This window comes from Nerophis lumbriciformis, linkage group LG26 (genome assembly GCF_033978685.3).
Source record: "Nerophis lumbriciformis linkage group LG26, RoL_Nlum_v2.1, whole genome shotgun sequence".
Taxonomy (NCBI): Eukaryota; Metazoa; Chordata; class Actinopteri; order Syngnathiformes; family Syngnathidae; genus Nerophis; species Nerophis lumbriciformis.
Window position 1 is genome coordinate 25,022,501 of NC_084573.2, and position 18,985 is coordinate 25,041,485.

The 18,985-nt window shown below is 38.3% G+C and overlaps 1 protein-coding gene across 4 annotated transcripts in view; it reads right to left on the reverse strand.

Annotated features, from left to right (window-relative positions):
• Window positions 1-18,985, reverse strand: part of lama2 (laminin, alpha 2) — a 498,600-nt gene that overhangs the window by 21,645 nt on the left and 457,970 nt on the right. For 3 of the 4 annotated variants that reach the window (XM_061987117.2, XM_061987116.2, XM_061987119.2), the window contains 3 exons: window positions 11,897-12,073; window positions 6,582-6,774; window positions 5,834-5,902 (listed from right to left, as the gene is read on the reverse strand). In XM_061987117.2, the coding sequence (XP_061843101.2) occupies window positions 5,834-5,902; window positions 6,582-6,774; window positions 11,897-12,073 (439 nt within the window). The remainder of the gene's footprint in view (window positions 1-5,833; window positions 5,903-6,581; window positions 6,775-11,896; window positions 12,074-18,985) is intronic. The other variant, XM_061987118.2, reaches the window with a different exon arrangement.

Here is an 18,985-nt window from a genome sequence, read left to right on the forward strand (position 1 = left end):
TCAAAATTAAATGAAATAAACATTTGAATGCATCAGTCTGTGTGCAATGAATATATATAATGTACAAGTTACACCTTTTGAATGCAATTACTGAAATAAATCAAGTTTTTCAAAATATTCTAATTTACTGGCTTTTACCTGTATATATATATATAAAATGAAATGCCCCTGTGCCAACGTTTTTGTAATGTGTTGCTGCCATTAAATTCTAAGTTGATTATTTGCAACAACAAAAAAAGACGTTTCTCAGTTTGAACGTTAAATATCTTGTCTTTGCAGTCTATTCAATTGAATATAAGTTGAAAAGGATTTGCAAATCATTGTATTCTCTCTCTCTTTTTTTTTTTTTTACGATTTACACAACGTGCCATCTTCACTGGTTTTGGGTTTTGTAATTATTATAATTAATTATAATAAAACATTTGACTACCTTGTTTACTTCCGTGACAACCTCCTTAGTTTTGTAATCAATCAGAAATATCAAGCATGGATAAGTGTGAAGAGTGTTTTGCATTTTACCCATTATGCTTTTGTGATGGATTTTATGTTTATGGCGCATGGACGTTTTTTATAATGTCCACCAAGTTCAGTGAGCAGGTTGTGTTATGTGTACAAAACATACAAAAAGTGTGTTGACTTTTTGTATTGGTTGCATTTTTTTTTTTGGTTTGCACCATGACTCGGGAAGGTTGTTTGCATTGAGCGTATACCGTATTTTCCGCACTATAAGGCGCACCGAAAAACCACAAATTTTCTCAAAAGCTGACAGTGCGCCTTATAATCCGGTGCGCCTTATATATGGGTTAATATTAATATTAATTTTCATAAAGTTTAGGTCTCGCAACTACGGTAAACAGCCGCCAACTTTTTTCCCCGTAGAAGAAGAAGAAGCGCGCGGTGCATGCTGGGATATGTGACGTTTCATTTCCATTTGTGTGTTTATGTAAAGACCCCAAAATGGCTCCTATTAAGTGTGTTGTCTGTCTAATTATAAATAATGCAGACGAGGCGTGTTAACTGAGTTCTCAACGTTTACTCACAGCGTGCTCATAACCACATTCTAACTGCCAGCATACAACGCTTCTCAGGGCTACCGCGCATGCTCGTCACTATCGTTGCATGCTGGGTAGTGTAGTTGTTATATTTGCTAGCTCATAACATCACATTAAGAGACACGCTTACGCGCTTAATTCAATACTCGCCGTCATTCCGGGTGGATTGACAAAAGACCTCCAGCCGCTAGATATTGGTGTCAACAGGGCATTCGAAGCTAGACTGCTAACTGCGTGGGAACAGTGGATGACAGAAGGCGAACACACGTGACGTTCACCAAGACAGGGAGACAGCGCCGGACGACATACGCCAACATCTGCCAGTGGATCGTAAATGCCTGGGCAGATATTTCGGTCACAACTGTGGTCCGAGCTTTCCGGAAGGCAGGATTCACAGAACTGCTGGACAACAGCGACACTGACTCCGATTACTTCGACGAGACGGAGCCGGCCATTTTGGATCCCACATTCGCCCAACTTTTCAATTCGGACACCGAAGGAGAAGAATTCGAGGGATTTATGAATGAAGAATAACTTCAGAAAGTGAGCGTTATGTTTATTTTGTGTGTTGTGACATTAACGTTCGAGCAACATTATGTTGCTATTGCTCTGCACTATTTTGAATTTTACTATGTTTGTGATTGCACATTTGCGTACATTTTGGGAGTGAACAGAGTTGTTAGAACGCTGGTTTTTAATATATTATTAAAGTTTGACTGACCTATCTGACTGTTTTTTTGACATTCCTTTAGCGCAGTTATATGCGGCTTACAACACGGGGCGGCTTATAGGTGGACAAAGTTTTGAAATATGCCGTTCATTGAAGGCGCGGCTTATAACCCAGGGCGCCTTATGGTGCGGAAAATACGGTAAGTAAATGCTGCACAAACTTCTTTTCAGAGCTTAATGGTCATGGACCTGAAATACCGTGTTGTCCACTAGATGGCATCATAGTACCAACATCAAAATGAATGTAATGTCCCTGTGGGTAATTCCTTATGAAACTCATGAGGTCTCGCAGGCCAAATTGAAGACCTGAAGTTTGGACACCCCTGCTCTAACATGTGAGATGATTCTAATATCCACAGTTGTCCTCGGGATTCCTGTTTATCTTTAAATATCTACACGCTGAGATCCACCTTCCGTGCATGCAAGCAGCTGAGAACAACAACAAAAAAAAGAACAAGCATGTTTCTTCTAGTCCGACTCGACTTGACTCAACACCTGCTCAGGTGAAGCTAGTCAGTCATCAGGTGAAAAAGCACGTTTGCACTGCGCATGCAAAGGAAGCAGTAACTACAATAGGCCAATTGTTATTCACGACTAGATTTAAATGGTGACGACCCCGAATACAATACGACCTCTTTTAATCAAAAGTAAAAAGAAGAATAATAAAATAACTGTTCTTTATTATTAGACCGGGGTGGCTTGTTTTTATTGGTTTGCATTTGTGGCAGAATTTTGCATATCATTCACAATCCCTACGTAGGACTTATTTTAATGCATTTTAAGTAAAAAACAATGTAGCTAATGGCAGTAAAAAAAAATTCTGCCCGTAAAGCCCTCTTAAAACATTCAAAAACCTCCAACAATACTCTATTAACATCAAGTATTAGCGATATTGTTGTTATAAGCGCTAATGCAGACAAACTATTTTTAGTTGCGCCATGATCAAAGAGAACTAACTAGCTCGTGCTGCTATATTGACATATTGAGCCGGTGAGCTGCTGCATCGCTTCTGAGTTGATGAAAGTTAATTCTAGATTATAAATCATGCCTCTCATCTGGATAGTAGAAAGTTGTGGACATAAACCGAGAACTTGGTCAACTTTGACATTTAACTTAGACCAGGAGATGGTGAGAAAGACATGAAAGACGCTCGTTTGCAACAAACTTTTTTTTTAACCCTTTGTGAGGATTATGATTAATTCTTCATCCAAACAGGAAGATGCAAACTTCTCATCAATCTGCATCCCAGTGAGAGCAGACATTGTACAGTAAGTGATTGTTTTATTATGTTTGTAGTTTATATTTCTTGTTTAGCCCCTAGAAATACTGCTACATGATGCATAGTGTTTCACTAAAGCTAGATCTGTTTAGCAATCAGTTTCTAAAACTTGTAACTCATCCTCCGTATATTCAGGCTCAAAATGATAAAGTTCTGGATCATCATTTGTACCAAAGTAGTCATACTGATTTCTTATGAAGTCTGCCATGATGAGTAGTGTTGTTGTTGAAGGGAAAAGCAAACGTTGTAATGCGGCTGTGAAATTAATACGCCACCATATGCTTAAAAGAACCAAAATACGTAAATATGACATATTATGAATGTTACTATATTACATATAGACTTAAACTGTGTCTATAAAACGTTTATAGAGGTTTTTAGAGCGCTTTATAGGCAGAATAGAGCGACTCCCATTGGTTTCATTGTTAGTCGACTTTTGCAAGTGTTCATTTACGACTTAGAATGCATTCAACAAACATATACGTTCTTATCTCACATAAGGATTGTGAATGATAGGCAAAATTTCCAAAAAAGTGCAGTTCCCCTTTAAGAAACGAAAATCCACAAAACAAAAACATGGTAAAGAGAAAATACTAACAACTAGTTAGAACACAATGTTATTTTCTTTTTGTTAAAGCCTTTTACACCAAATAAAAAAAATAACACTAGTGCTGTCAAACATGTCATATATTTAACCTGATTAATCACGCTTTGGCATTTTGTTTAATCGTGATTAATCAAAGTGAATGACGTCCTTGCATTATTTAAATTCTCCTTAAAAAGACCACAATATTTGGACACAAATGCGGGGTTATTTTCAGAATGTCAAAATTAGGGCTGTCAAAATTAATAAGGTAATTCATGTGAATAATCCCAAAAAATGATTGCAATAATCATGAACACACTTATATTAATCATGCAATTTATTTTGAGCGCACAAGCCTTTCTACCTTAAATGCTACATGATCAGTGATCAGATCAATGAATACGAGAGTATAAAAATGAATGAGGAGACTCCGACTGGTGTGCTCGCTGGCAGGTTTAACTCCAAAACACAACCTGAAAGAACCAAGTGTTGTGCAAATTAAAGACATGCATTCAAGATGACCGTGAGGAAACAGATATACAGTAATAGTTGCATCGCGAAGGAAGTGATTTATATGGGGAATTCTGCCTAATCATTAGCAACACTTTAGATGTACTCATAATTGGGTTGTATGGTATACTGGTACTAATAAAGTTCCGCAATATTAATGAATTTTCTTTTTCATGGATATGAATGCGCGCCCGGTGACATTGCTGGTAATATGAGCCGAGACACATGTGACTCAGCACACACACAGAACACTTACAAGCAGAAACAGCATTGAGACTAAGGTTAAAGTTAAAGTACCAATGATTGTCACACACACACTAGGTGTGGTGAAACGTCTTCATCCCCTGGGAGGTGAGGGGAGCAGTGAGCAGCAGCGGTGCCCGCGCTTGGGAATCATTTTGGAAGAGGGACAACGGACGTATTTTAATTTAAAAGTAACAATAAAGGTGAAGCTATAAACACTGAAGCGCCGCTCTGCAAGCAGTGCTTTAAAACATGGCTATTGCCCCTCAACAGTATTTTAGCTACTTTTAAATCACTAATCGTCGCCTCCAATAACGACAAATAAACTATGTTTTTTACAAGTATCATCCCTGACAGATAAGGAATAGCTCAACATGCTTCACTACACACCATAGAAGGATACAATCACTAACCGCTAACAGCAATCTAGTGCTCCTGAATGTAAACAAATGGGTGGATTTATACCATACCATACCAACTTTATTTATAAAGCCCTTTAAAAACAAGCACAGTTGAAAAACAAAGGGCTGTACACCACAAAGAAATAGAGGCAAAGGACAGACTAAAAAATAACATTTAAAACAGAAATAAAAATACACATTTAAAAAGCAAATATAAATTACCCTAAGAACAGTTTGTTAGATAAAAAACAGTTTAAAAGTTAAAAACAGTTCAAAATTTTAAAAGCTAAAAACAGTTTAAAGTCTCATGCTGGGTTAAAAGCCAGTGAATAAAAATGGGTTTTAAGAAGGGTCTTAAAAATAGCCAAAGAAGGGGCCTGTCTCACATACAAATACGACTGTAACGATATCAAGTACAAGAGCCATATATAGCCAATTCAACAATGATTACATCGGTATTTTTCATTTTAAAATATTTAAAAACCTTCCTGACAATAAATTTGCTTTTGAGTACACATATTGGGGTCTTTTTTAAGCTAATTTTAACTATGCAAACAAGTCATCACCTGTGATTAATCAGGATCAATGCAAATTCCAAAATGTGCTTATTATAATACAAAATTAATAGGTTGACAGCCCTAAAAATAATATTTTGTCACGCATCTTTGTACAGCGCTTGACCAGCACTGCCTTTCAGGGACAGAAGCATGCACACTCAAAATAAATGTTGTGATTAATCTGTAATTAATGTAATTAATCGCACGTATCAAAAACAATCAAGGAGGCTCCTCGCATCATTTACATTTTTAAGGTATAGGGGCCTCAATGGAAAACATTTTAAAGCTTTCTATAAGAGTCCAATAGAAAGCTTAAGCATTAAGGCTTAACGCTTCGGTCACACACAGGATTCTCACAGGAATTAGGCAAAAATACAACCTTACCTACTGTGCCAAATCTTAAAATTTTTGGATTAAAGTTGAAGTTTGGCTTCGTTTTTTTGTGTGCGAGGTGGACAGTGTGCGAGAGGATATACCGTGTCAGCAGTGGGCAGGGCTGCGGCAGCAGTGGGTGTGGCGGCAGGTACAGCAGGGGGCGTGGCCTCCTGTCAGTCATTAGGAAGTGGAAAGGAGGAGATAAAAGCAAGAGTTGGAGAAGCACATCAGAAGCCAAAGTTCAATCAGCAGCAGCCAAAGCGAAGCTGGTTATCGTGCAATGCAGTTCAAGCCTCAAAATTAAATGTTTGATTTTCTCTCATAATGATACAATATATGCACATATTTAATATTAAACGGAAATATGTGTTTTAGTTTTCAGTACTAAAACTGTCCAGTGTTTACATGGCAACTGTCTCGTAATCTGCAAGCTTGGTGTCTACATTTCCTTCTTGTGGAGTCTGGTTTGGCTCCTGCAGGCCCATAAAGCATAGCGCTGGCATGCACAGTTAGCTTGCACATCACCATGACTTCACACCCGCACGACAGGTTGCCAGAGATGGAGTTTAGTGGCTCAAGGCTAAAGGGACAATAAAGAACAGTTAATGGGCTGCACCAGCGCGGCGTGATGGAGCGCTAAGCTAACACGGCAAGGCCGAGGCGGCATTACATCTCGCTGAAACTGGGCGTGTGAGGGCGAGGAGCACATATGTTCACGTTTGTGGTGTGGGATTTTCTTTTTAACTGGATAAGTGACAATGGTGGACCAGCCAGGACGAGAGATAGCGGGGATCCCAGGAGCAAAACATATTTAGTTCTTTCACTGAACATGAATGAGGATCAACTCACGGCAGGAAGTCCAGGAGGTGACGGAGCGGGCCCAGCAGTCGGTGCAGGGCGTTCCTGTTTGGACAACTCGCCTTCCTTCTCCGACGTCTCAGCCTCGTCTGGCGGGTAAGGCGGAAGAAGGGACGGGGCCAAGTTGGGACACTGGCCGATTTCAGCATTGTCGAAAGACACGGCCCGGGAGAAGTCTGAGAGGCTGAGCGAGATAAGCACTGAGGTTTTAGGATCATTTGAAATATATAAACAGACATGTTTTAGTGAGATATTATAAAGAACACTTACAGTTTGAGACAACCACAATGTACCACACACTAAGTGCCTCCACTTTGACAGCGGTAGTTTTTAGTACTTCCAGTTAGTCTACCGACAGATATAAGTTAGAACTGTACGCTTCCTTTTTATTAGAAACGGCAACAGCAGAGGACGAATGCCCCACAACAGGAACATAGCGAAAAAGAAGGAGTTAATTGACTACATCATCTGACTACAATAGCGCACGAGTACACATTTTTGGGGACTTATGCGGATCCTAAATACACATCAGGAGGAACCAATAGGTAAGAAAAGTTGGTTTTGTATACTATTGCAGACCAAAATGCCAGATAATACGTGCCATTTTGGGGTCCTTATACACACACACCATAATAATACCCGTATGTTGAAGTGTGACTGCGGTAGCCATAACGCTGCACGTTCCATCAAGTGGTGTGGCTTTGTAGCTTACCAAAGTTGTACTAAAACATTTTACTAGATTTTTGAGCGGCGTGTGTAATGTTCTATATTCTCATTGAAACATCAAAGTTTTGGTCTTGCTTGCTTACGGGTACTTGCTTCTCAAAGTTTTGGTCTTGCTTGCTTACGGGTACTTGCTTCTGTCATTTATTGAACAGGCGTCATTCTGCAGTCCACACGTATCTCTTGTGTAAGACTGCCATCTACTGGTCACACTTATCATTACCCAATTTATAAATTACACACAATTTTAATATTCATAATATTCTAAAAAGTCTCAATGTAATCCAACGTCGCTATGCTATTATATATTAAATCTGTCAATTATTTAATAGCAATTTGTTCATAGTTATGTTGTAATTAATCGAAACGAAATTATACATGCAGTAGATTTTTATCTGTAATAAGTGGGTCTTAGATGGATCATTTTAAAGTTTTTAATACTGTCAACATGGGACTGGACAAAGTGTGTCATGCAAAAATTTTTAAACAGCCAAATGGACACAAATACTGTTTTACAAATGATTGTAAGCCTTTAGATCAGGGGTCCCCTAACTTCGGCCCGCGGGAAGTCCAAAAATTAAAAAATACTTTTTTTAACTACAAAAAAAATAAAATAAATATTAATAAATAAAATTAATAATAAAATATACACACATATATATATATATATATATATATATATATATATATATATACATACACATATTTTTACTATTATTATTATTTTAAATCTGTTCTTGCTAATTCGTTTTCTACCGCTTGTTACTCTCAGTGTCCCCTAGCCGCTCAGGCAATTCATATTGTCTAAAAATGCATTTTCCCATCGATAACGTGACATCATCGTGCTCGGAATATATATATATATATATATATATATTTATATATATATATACTAGAGATGCGCGGATAGGCAATTATTTCATCCGCAACCGCATCAGAAAGTCGTCAACCATCCGCAATCCACCCGATCTAACATTTGATCAGAACCGCATCCGCCCGCACCCGCCCGTTGTTATATATCTAATATAGACGATGCAAGGCATTAGTGAGGTTATAAAGCTTTTGCCTGTTAAAGAAAGGAGACTGATCCAATGCAGCACAGACATTCGCGTGCCACGCTGTCACGACCCAGACGCACACCAGTGCGCAATCATATGGGAGCCGCGCTGAGCGCACCTCCAAGCGCGTCTCGCTGCCGGCGACGACCGGGTATATGGGCCCGACGCTCCAGCGCCATCCATTTTCAGGGCTAGTTGATTCGGCAGGTGGGTTGTTACACACTCCTTAGCGGGTTCCAACTTCCATGGCCACCGTCCTAGCTGCTGTCTATATCAACCAGGGTGAGCCACACCCCTTTCGTGAGCGCACTGCGCGCGGAGTGACCCCTGTTACGCGCCCCCGGCAACAGGGGTGGCGGGCAGGTAAGCTGCGCGGGCGGAGCGCGCGGAGTGACCCCTGTTACGAGCCCCCGGCCACGGGGGTGGCGGGCAGGTAAGCTGCTTACCTGCTGCGCGTGACGCCGGCCGCGGCGAAGGCGGACGAGGCGAAGGCGGACGAGGCGGGGTGTCGGTGCGGTGGGCGCGGTGGTGACCCTGGACGTGCGTCGGGCCCTTCTCGCGGATCGCCTCAGCTACGGCTCCCGGTGGGGCCCTCTCGGGGGAAGGGGCCTCGGTCCCGGACCCCGGCGAGGCGTCCCTTCTCCGCTCCGTAAAAGTGTCCATCTCTTTTCTTTTCTTTTTCTTCTGTTGTGGCATATGCTGCAGGTGCCTGCTCGTTTTTCGTATGTGGGTAACAACATTTAACTATGTATATATATTTCCGAATTGGTTTAACTGCCACCCACCTGAATCTATTTAAAATTTAATTTTTCTTTATTTCAACCACCCGACCCGACCCGCGGATAAAATCTAATTTTTTAAAATTTCATCCGCCCGATCCGCGGATAATCCGCGGACTCCGCGGTTGTGCCCGCAAACCGCGCATCTCTAATATATACACATACAGACCGGCCCCCAGCCAACATTTTTTAACCCAATGCGGCCCCCGAGTCAAAAAGTTTGGGGACCCCTGCTTTAGATCATGACCAACCTATTGTAATAAAATAATGTAATAACTTATAGTAAAGATGTTCAAACTACGACCCGGGCGCCAAGTGCGGCCCGTCTGCGTCTTAAGTTTGGCCCACAAGACGTCATGAGTTTAATAGAGAATCTGGCCCGTGGGGTGTTTTTACTTTAATTTTAGTTATCTGATTGCAGCACCTTTTCCGCCACTATCTGGACAATGGGAGTAAAACAGGTTAATGACTATGAATTGTGCATCTAAGTGAAAAAAGCCCAGCATTTACTTATATGACCAAATTCAAACAGCCTTCCCTACTCATGGTGCAAAACAAATCCAACCAACACAAACAGTCAACAGACATGGTCATTGAACTTCGTGGATATTATTCAAAAAATGTCCAAACACCATAAAACATTCAAAATTACATTGATTTAAGTCAAGTACAATGTATGATTTGAAAAATTCAAAACACTCTCCCCACACTTATCTATGTTTGGTGCATTTGATCTGCTTAATATTTCTGATTGATTACAAAACTTTAAGAAGGTCATCACAGAAGTAAACAAGGTAGGAGTCAAACGTTCAAATACTCTTAATATCCAGTTATATTAATTGTATATGCATTAAATTAATATTATATATATATACCGTATTTTTCGGACTATAAGTTGCTCCGGAGTATAAGTCGCACCGACCGAAAATGCATAATAAAGAAGGAAAAAAACATATACACAGTAAGTCGCACTGGAGTATAAGTCGCATATTTTGGGGAAATTTATTTGATAAAACCCAACACCAAGAATAGACATTTGAAAGGCAATTTAAAATAAATAAAGAATAGTGAACAACAGGCTGAATAAGTGTACGTTATATGAGGCATAAATAACCAACTGAGAACGTGCCTGGTATGTTAACGTAACATATTATGGTAAGAGTCATTCAAATAACTATAACATATAGAACATGCTATACGTTTACCAAACAATCTGTCACTCCTAATCGCTAAATCCCATGAAATCTTATACGTCTAGTCTCTTACGTGAATGAGCTAAATAATATTATTCGATATTTTACGGTAATGTGTTAATAATTTCACACATAAGTCGCTCCTGAGTATAAGTCGCACCCCCGGCCAAACTATGAAAAAAACTGCGACTTATAGTCCGAAAAATACGGTATATATATATATATATATATATATATATATATATATATATATATATATATATATATATATATATAGGCTGTATTTGTTTGTTACTTTTGGCCCATGGCCAATTTCTTTTAGCCCAATGCCAAGTCAAAACATTTGGACACCCCTGCCCTTTAGTGTTAAGAATGTTTTCTACTGAAAACAGTGAATATGACTCACTCAATTGGGAGGATTACAGAAAAATACAAAAACTTTTTTTTTAGTAAACATAATGGACCAAAGACAAATCCATGAAATATTGGTGAAAATTTAGACAAACGTGCTGATGAATACATTCTAGTTAGATAAGTATTGCTAAAACAACATATACAAAAGTGGACAATTTGTTATATATACAGTATATAAAATACAAATAAATACAACATTTAAAAAATATATATATATATAATTAAATATACAGTGTATTGGGTTTCCAAAGTGCAGCTACTTTTTTTTTTTAACAGCCCGTAGCATATACTAAAGATACTATCTAAAAAAAAACTATATATAAAAAATGGATTTAAAGAGCAAACTGGTGTAATGCAATAGCAAACAATTGAAATGTTTGACAGTAAGAAAATAAAGCAGAGGTACAGGATGTTTTATTTTTCTGTAAATAAAATCTGTATATTATTGGTTTTGAAAATGAAAAGTATCAAAATGATTTTTCAGCGGAAAACGTTTGGACACCCCTGCTGTAAACAAACATGATCATCTCCTGTATGTATTTGCAGCTTTGGCACGTGCTCACAACATTATTTATGCGCCATAAAAAAAGCAGTTCACATTCATGTCGAATATATCTGCAAAATGAATACATATATTATTCCGCAAAGGATAACACACATTACATCTACATGGGTGCTTGATTGCAATACATAAAATACACGGACAAATACCCCTTAGGACGGGTGGGGGAACAGCGAAGACGTCACGATGCCAGGCGTCGGGTTAATAGGGGTGAAGTGAGGTGAGAGATGGACAATCAGGCACAATGAAAGTCATGAATATGTTTATGCTGTCCGACAGCTCCATTATATTACTGCAGCGCGGGCGCAAAGAGACAGTGGCTTTATCGTCGTCATCGTGACGAAGGCCGCACCGCGGGAGTTGGATGTGGCAAAGGCCGAGGCGAACATCTTAGGATCAATCATGAAGCAAAGCGATGCCATCAACTGGGCCTCAATGAACATTAAGGAACGTCAGAATGAAAATAAAAAGCTAAAAATGTGCTTTTTGCACAGATGTGAATTTCCGAAATAGTAATACAAGTCTGATTTTTGTCCTTTTTGAGGTCGCACACATGTAAAAAAATACCACAACTTACACAGTGTTGACCATCAGGTTCCATATGCATCCCTGGAACGGGACGTTAGCCCTGTTGGACGTCTGCTCCACCTCAGCTGGAATGCCACCCAGGAACAGACGCTGCAAGCTGATTGGCTGGTCGCTGGGAAGCGCCGCCTCCCTCTTCGCCTCCTCATCCACCTGAACTGCGAAGGATCTGATCAAAGCGAAAGAAACAAAGAATAAGTGAAAAGAAAGTCAGGTGAAGGGAAAAATTCAAGTCAGACTCCGCTAGGGTTGCAAAAGTATGGGGATTTTTCACAATTGGAAACTTTCCGTGGGATTACAAAATTATAAATAAAAAAACAACGAATAATTAACAAAAACTGGTGGTTTAAAAGAACATTTCATTAACAAACTTGATTAAAACAACCCGACTATTTACACTCAAACAGATAGGTATGAAAAACACTAACTTATTTGGTGGAATGGACTTAGGCCGACTTTAAATTGAAGTGGAGTGGTATTTTTTTTTTGGAGAAACCTAGTGGCCACAATAATTAGGTCAAGCTCATTACACAGTAAATTGAATGATGCGGACACGTTTGTTACTGGATTCTCTCCAGTGCGCTTCTGCCTTGGAGACTATGTATGTGTAAGTAATATGCAACTATAATTATTTGACACATGTTTGTATCAGACTGCAATATTTTTCAATTTAGGACACTTATTACACATGTTTAGCTTGTGTGCTATTGTGTGCTTAGCTGTTGTGTAGCTGCTAGCTCCTCCGTGTTTACCTTTTGTAAATGACTTGACTAAAATAAAATAAAGGAGCAACCTTGTGTGTTTATGAGCACATTTCGATGTTAACTGGCTTTCCAGCTTTGCACAACTGACGGTTTGTATTGGACTTCATATCGGTCCATTTAGACGCAAGCCGATACTTGTTTTTTTGCAATATCAGATCAAGATACCCCTATAAATTAGGTTGAATACCTTCCCTGCACTGTGCACGGCCATAGGGATTATGTTTGATTTTATCTCGGTCTTGACCATTTATTGACAAGGTGTATGTGTGTCTAATGTGTAGCCTGCCTATGCAGTGTGTGTTCAATATGCAACAAACAAAAGTTAAAACTTAGGTCACCCTTACATATGACCACATAAACAGTCACCTATGTTGTAACTGAAAAACTAAACTACTATTTAAAGTAAGGCTGAAACGACGCGTCGACGTAGTCGACGTCATCGGTTACGTAAATACGTCGACGCCGTTTTTGTGCGTCGACGCGTCGCATATTTACGTCACACTACCGTCATGGCGGAGCGCAAAGCAGATGATGCGAGCGGTGCGAGCGAGGGAAAAAAAGCACGCCAAAAGTCGTCAAAAGTGTGGGAGTATTTCAATAAACGGCCTAATAATGTTGTAGCGGCGAACAGCTGTCTCATCAGCTGACACGCGAGCTCGCAACCGTGGCTGCTTAGCAACCAGCCAAACCCCACTTAATAAAATTATATTTTATCTTAGAGCACATCCGCATCCCCTATTCACCTAGGCAACCCCAGGAAATGTATATAATTCGGCATTATTTCGGCCAGTCGGCTTATATGATCAGAGCCGATCAGTATACGTTCACGCGCAGGTATAACACGGCGCGCTCCCGTCTCATCTGCTGGTGCGCGAGCCCGGTAATTAGACAGCTTGTCAAATCAAGGAGTACAAAAGACGCCAGCGCAGAGTGGAAAAAGGTTTAGTTCATTACAGATAACCAAGAGTTGTGCCAAAAGTGTACCAAAACCAAAAGCTGAATGGACAGCCGGTAAGATTTAATATTTCTCTTTGTGGGTGTGGCGCACCTGTTGCGCTGGTGAGATGGGGGGTGCGGGGGAGTTGTGTGCATGTAGCGTGCTTAGTCTGGAGGCTAAATACACACGGTGTTTTGTGTAACTGTTGTTTAGTGTTGATATTCTTTGCTTAGTTTGATAAATGTTGGAGCAGTTTGCTTCATCAGGAGGGTGAAGTCGCTCAACTTAAAGTGTTGGATTTAACTGTGTTGGATCATTGGCTGCTGGTGAGGGCATAGAAAAAGGGGCATTTTTCTACCAGTAGACAGCGTTTAAGATTGAGTGTCTCACTGCTAAATTAATAATATATTTATATTGAATATGGATTTTAAATATGTATCTAAATAGGTGGTTAATTGGTTAGGTATTTATGTATTTGCATATTGGGTTTTCTGCTGCATTTATCTATTGTGTTTCTGGTGTTAAATGTATTTTATATGTATCTTGGTGCGTTTATGTTGAGACAATTTATTTAAAATCTGTTTTAACTTAAAGGGAAAAGATGTGTCCATTTTCTTGCACTTGTTTAATGGTTAAGAGTTTAATAGCCTAATTAATAATTGTAAATTATGGGATTGATAATTGATTGATTTTTTACAGCATGTTAATCTTGTGGTGTTTTGTCCTTAAAGGTTTTTCACCTACTAAAGAAGCTAAAGGCTACTAAAGAAGCTAAAGGCTGCTAAAGGCTACTAAAGACAGCTAATGACAGCTATAGAAACTAAAGTCTACTAACACTGCTAAAGACTGCTAAAAAGACTAAAGAAGAAAAAAGAAGCTGTTTCTTGGTTGGAAAAACTGTTGCAAACTAAAGGAAAATAAAAGGAAAAAGTAACTACAGTCTGGTCTTTTGAGTGAAATCCAGAAGCCACATTCAGCATTGGTACATCCCTTCAAGTGTGGGATAAGCACAGCGAAAAAAGCAAAACACTTGACAGTTGTTGTATGCACACTGTGTCGAGCGGAAATGGCCTATCATAGCAGCACAACGGCTATGAACAAACATTTGAAAAGAAAACACCCGACAGCGTTCTTGCCATCACCATCAACTAGTCAATCGTCCGCGTGAGTATACGTTGTCATCTTTACACAAAAACATGAATGTGTCATTTGTATCTGCGTTGTAAATTCATAAACTAAAACACGGTTTCGCTCTTAGAGGCGCGTTTGGCGTGCCTGTTAAGTGTTTACAAAGACGCGCTCCTCTTTAACGCTAACGTTAATTAGTTGTGCAAATACCTTTTACAACATTAACAGTTACATACACTATGTACAAACCAACAATTAACTTTCACTTTAATCATACTATCATTGTTGTGTTATTAAGCAAAATAAGCAATACTTTTACTTTTGTTGAAATGTTTACACTGTTTTGCACTTTTTTGTATTGGATGTTTATCTTTATTTTTGCACATTCTAAAGCAAAATAAGCAATACTTTTACTTTAGAAATGCTTATACTATTGCAGAACATTAAGATTTGCACTGGATGTTTACTTTTATATTTGCACATTAAAAAGCAAATAAGCTACTTTTAATTGTGTTAAATGTTAAAAGTTTTAAATGTTTACATTGTTACAGAATATTTTGTCATGTTGTTGTCAATGTTGACTGAGTGGCCATACTTTTTTTTTTGTAAATAAAAGTCATGCCTTTTGAAAAAACTGGCCTACATTTATTTTTTCATCTTCGTTTTAAATTAAAAAAATAATCGGTAAAAGGAAAAATAATCTATAGATTAATCGAAAAAAATAATCTATAGATTAACCGATTAATCAAAAAAATAATCTATAGATTAATCGATAGAAAAATAATCGTTAGCTGCAGCCTTAATTTAAAGATAGAGTGGAAAAAAACAGCACAAATTACATACAGAGCAAAAAAACTACTCACTGCCGGGAAACGTTCAAAAAGTATTCACTTAGCAGGAAGAGGGTTATAAATTAAAATACGGAATATACGTACAACATGAAGACGCTTTTGAATTTCTATATGTGGCGTTAAACCATTATTTATTTATTGTATTATTTACCTATTATTTGTTGGTGTTATCGTCACTAGTGCTGTGCTTCTATATGTATGGTTTGGTTGCGCCATCTTGTTGTCTCCCGGTTGATTCTTGTGAAGAGAAAGTAAAAAATGAGTGCTGCAGAAAGTAAAGGAATTGTGGATAAAAGAGGAAGTCACCTCGACAGATTTTTTATTTTAAAAAAATCGGACCGTATTCAGACCAATTAATTATAAGGCTCCAGCACCCCCGCGACCCTGAACGAGACAAGCGGGAGAAAATGGATGGATGGATAATTAATAAATTATGGAAGGTGCTCGTCTGCACCAAGGCTAATGTTACCTCACCATTTAAAACATGCCATAACTTCCAGGCACTAACCCTGCAGAGAAAACCGCAACTTTTTCCTACGCTTTGAATCCTGCGGCTTATAAAACGGTGCGGCTAATTTATGGGGGGGGGGGAAATGTCTTCCAAAATTCAGTGGGTGCGGTTTGTATACTGCCACGTTTTATAGTCCAGAATATACTTCTCTTACATTTTACTTATTTTCGCACCTTCATTTTAAGAGGTTATTATTAAGTTCAATGTGATTTTAGAATTGTGTTTACATTGACTGCTTTCCATGCTTGTGTTGACATGTGCTTTTCTTTCTGCCTTGATAGCTTAAGGGATTACTAATCATAGGAAGGTTACATTTTAAATACAAATGTTTACTGTATTTTTCAGAGTATAAGTCGCTCCGGAGTATAAGTCGCACCGGACGAAAATGCATAATAAAGAAGGAAAAAAACATATATAAGTCGCACTGGAGTATAAGTCGCATTTTTTGAGGAAATGTATTTGATAAAACCCAACACCAAGAATAGACATTAGCAAGGCAATTTAAAATAAATAAAGAATAGTGAACAACAGGCTGAATAAGTGTACGTTATATGAGGCATAAATAACCAACTGAGAACGTGCCTGGTATGTTAACGTAACATATTATGGTAAGAGTCATTCAAATAACTATAACATATAGAACATGCTATACGTTTACCAAACAATCTGTCACTCCTAATCGCTAAATCCCATGAAATCTTATACGTCTAGTCTCTTACGTGAATGAGCTAAATAATATTATTTGATATTTTACGGTAATGTGTTAATAATTTCACACATAAGTCGCTCCGGAGTATAAGTCACACCCCCGGCCAAACTATGAAAAAACTGCGACTTATAGTCCAAAAAATACGGTACATTCAGTATATTTTTATCCTGGTCCTTATTTTTTAATAGGTCATAGAAAAATCAATAGTAATCGATATTGACCGATACAAAACATTTATATCATGATAACGTTTCCAGCCATATTGCCCAGCCCCAACATGCATGTATGTTTGTGCTAAAAATGTGTTTATACGTGGGATAAAGATGATCAATAATATCTCAAAATAGGACCAGTAAATTAAAGACTGTATGGATGATAATGACAAGATAGCTGGGTCAAAAATGTATGAAAAAGATGGAGTAAATAGTGCGGAAAATACGGTATTTGCTTCTATATCTGTACTTAACTGTATTGTTATAATTTTTTTGTTTGTTTTTATTGTGTTTTGTTTTTAAATTGTCTGAAATAAACTACTACTACTACTACTATACTATTTGTGTTTGTCCATCTATTGCATTAGTAAACTGGTGGTTCATCGAGTATGACTGACAGTGACTCAAGGTGTAAAAATATATTCTCGTCTGAGGCTCTTTATCCAGATTCTCACCAACATGTAATGGATTCTCTACAAAGATTGGTGAAAATGGTGTTTTGTAGTTTTAGTGCAACCCTGCAAACTGCAGCTATCTTTCCATTTACAGTGTCCAAACGACACGACGACACAAAAGGTTCATTAAAACAAGGAAATTAGTGGTGGTTAAGACTTGGCTGATACCAATTTTTGCTGGACGATATATTGACCTACAAACTATTGCCAATAAACAGTATTATTGTCAACATTAAGACCAAATTAACCACTGATGTAATGATATAGTGCATAATAATAATGCAAGTATACCCTTAGGGAATAAGCGGTAGAAAATGGATGGATGGAATGTAAACTTTTAAATATCCAAGTTAATTAAAACAAATAAGAATAACATATACTATGTCTGGGAGCAAAACGTTGCAATTGAAAAACAATCACAACCATCCATTTTCTACCGCTTGTCCCTCTCGGGGTCGCGAGGGGTGCTGGAGCCTATCCCAGCTGCATTCGGGTGAAAGGCAGGGTACACCCTGGAAAGTCGCCACCTCATCGCAGGGCCAACACAGATAGACAGACAACATTCACACTCACATTCACACCCCAGGGCCAATTTAGTGTTGCCAATCAACCTATCCCCAGGTGCATGTCTTTGGAGGTGGAAGGAAGCCGGAGTACCCGGAGGGAACCCACGTAGTCACGGGGAGAACATGCAAACTAAGGGTGTGGGAAAAAATTGATTCGAATTCAAATCGATTCAGTATCGATTCTCATTTTTCAAAAATCGATTTTTTTTTTTTTTATTTATTTTTTTTAAATTAATCAATCCAACAAAACAATACACAGCAATACCATAACAATGCAATCCAATTCAAAAACCAAACCCGACCCAGCAACACTCAGAACTGCAATAAACAGAGCAATTGAGAGGAGACACAAACACGACACAGAACCAAACCAAAAGTAGTGAAACAAAAATGAATATTATCAACAACAGTATCAATATTAGTTACAATTTCAACATAGCAGTGATTAAAAATCCCTCATTGACATTATCATAAGACATTTATTAAAAATTTAAAAAAAAGAACAATAGTGTCACAGTGGCTTACACTTGCATCGCATTGTGTCCAATATTTTCACAAAGATAAAATAAGTCATATTTTTTGTTCATTTAATAGTTAAAACAAATTTACATTATTGCAATCAGTTGATAAAACATTGTCCTTTACAATTATAAAAGCTTTTTACAAAAATCTACTACTCTGCTTGCATGTCAGCAGACTGGGGTAGATCCTGCTGAAATCCTATGTATTGAATGAATAGAGAATCGTTTTGAATCGGGAAAATATCGTTTTTGAATCGAGAATCGCATTGAATCGAAAAAAATCGATTTTGAATCGAATCGTGACCCCAATAATCGAATCATGGGACACCCAAAGATTCGCAGCCCTAATGCAAACTCCACACAAAAAGACCCCAGGATCGAACCCAGGACCTTCGTATTGTGAGGCACATGCACTAACCACCGTGCT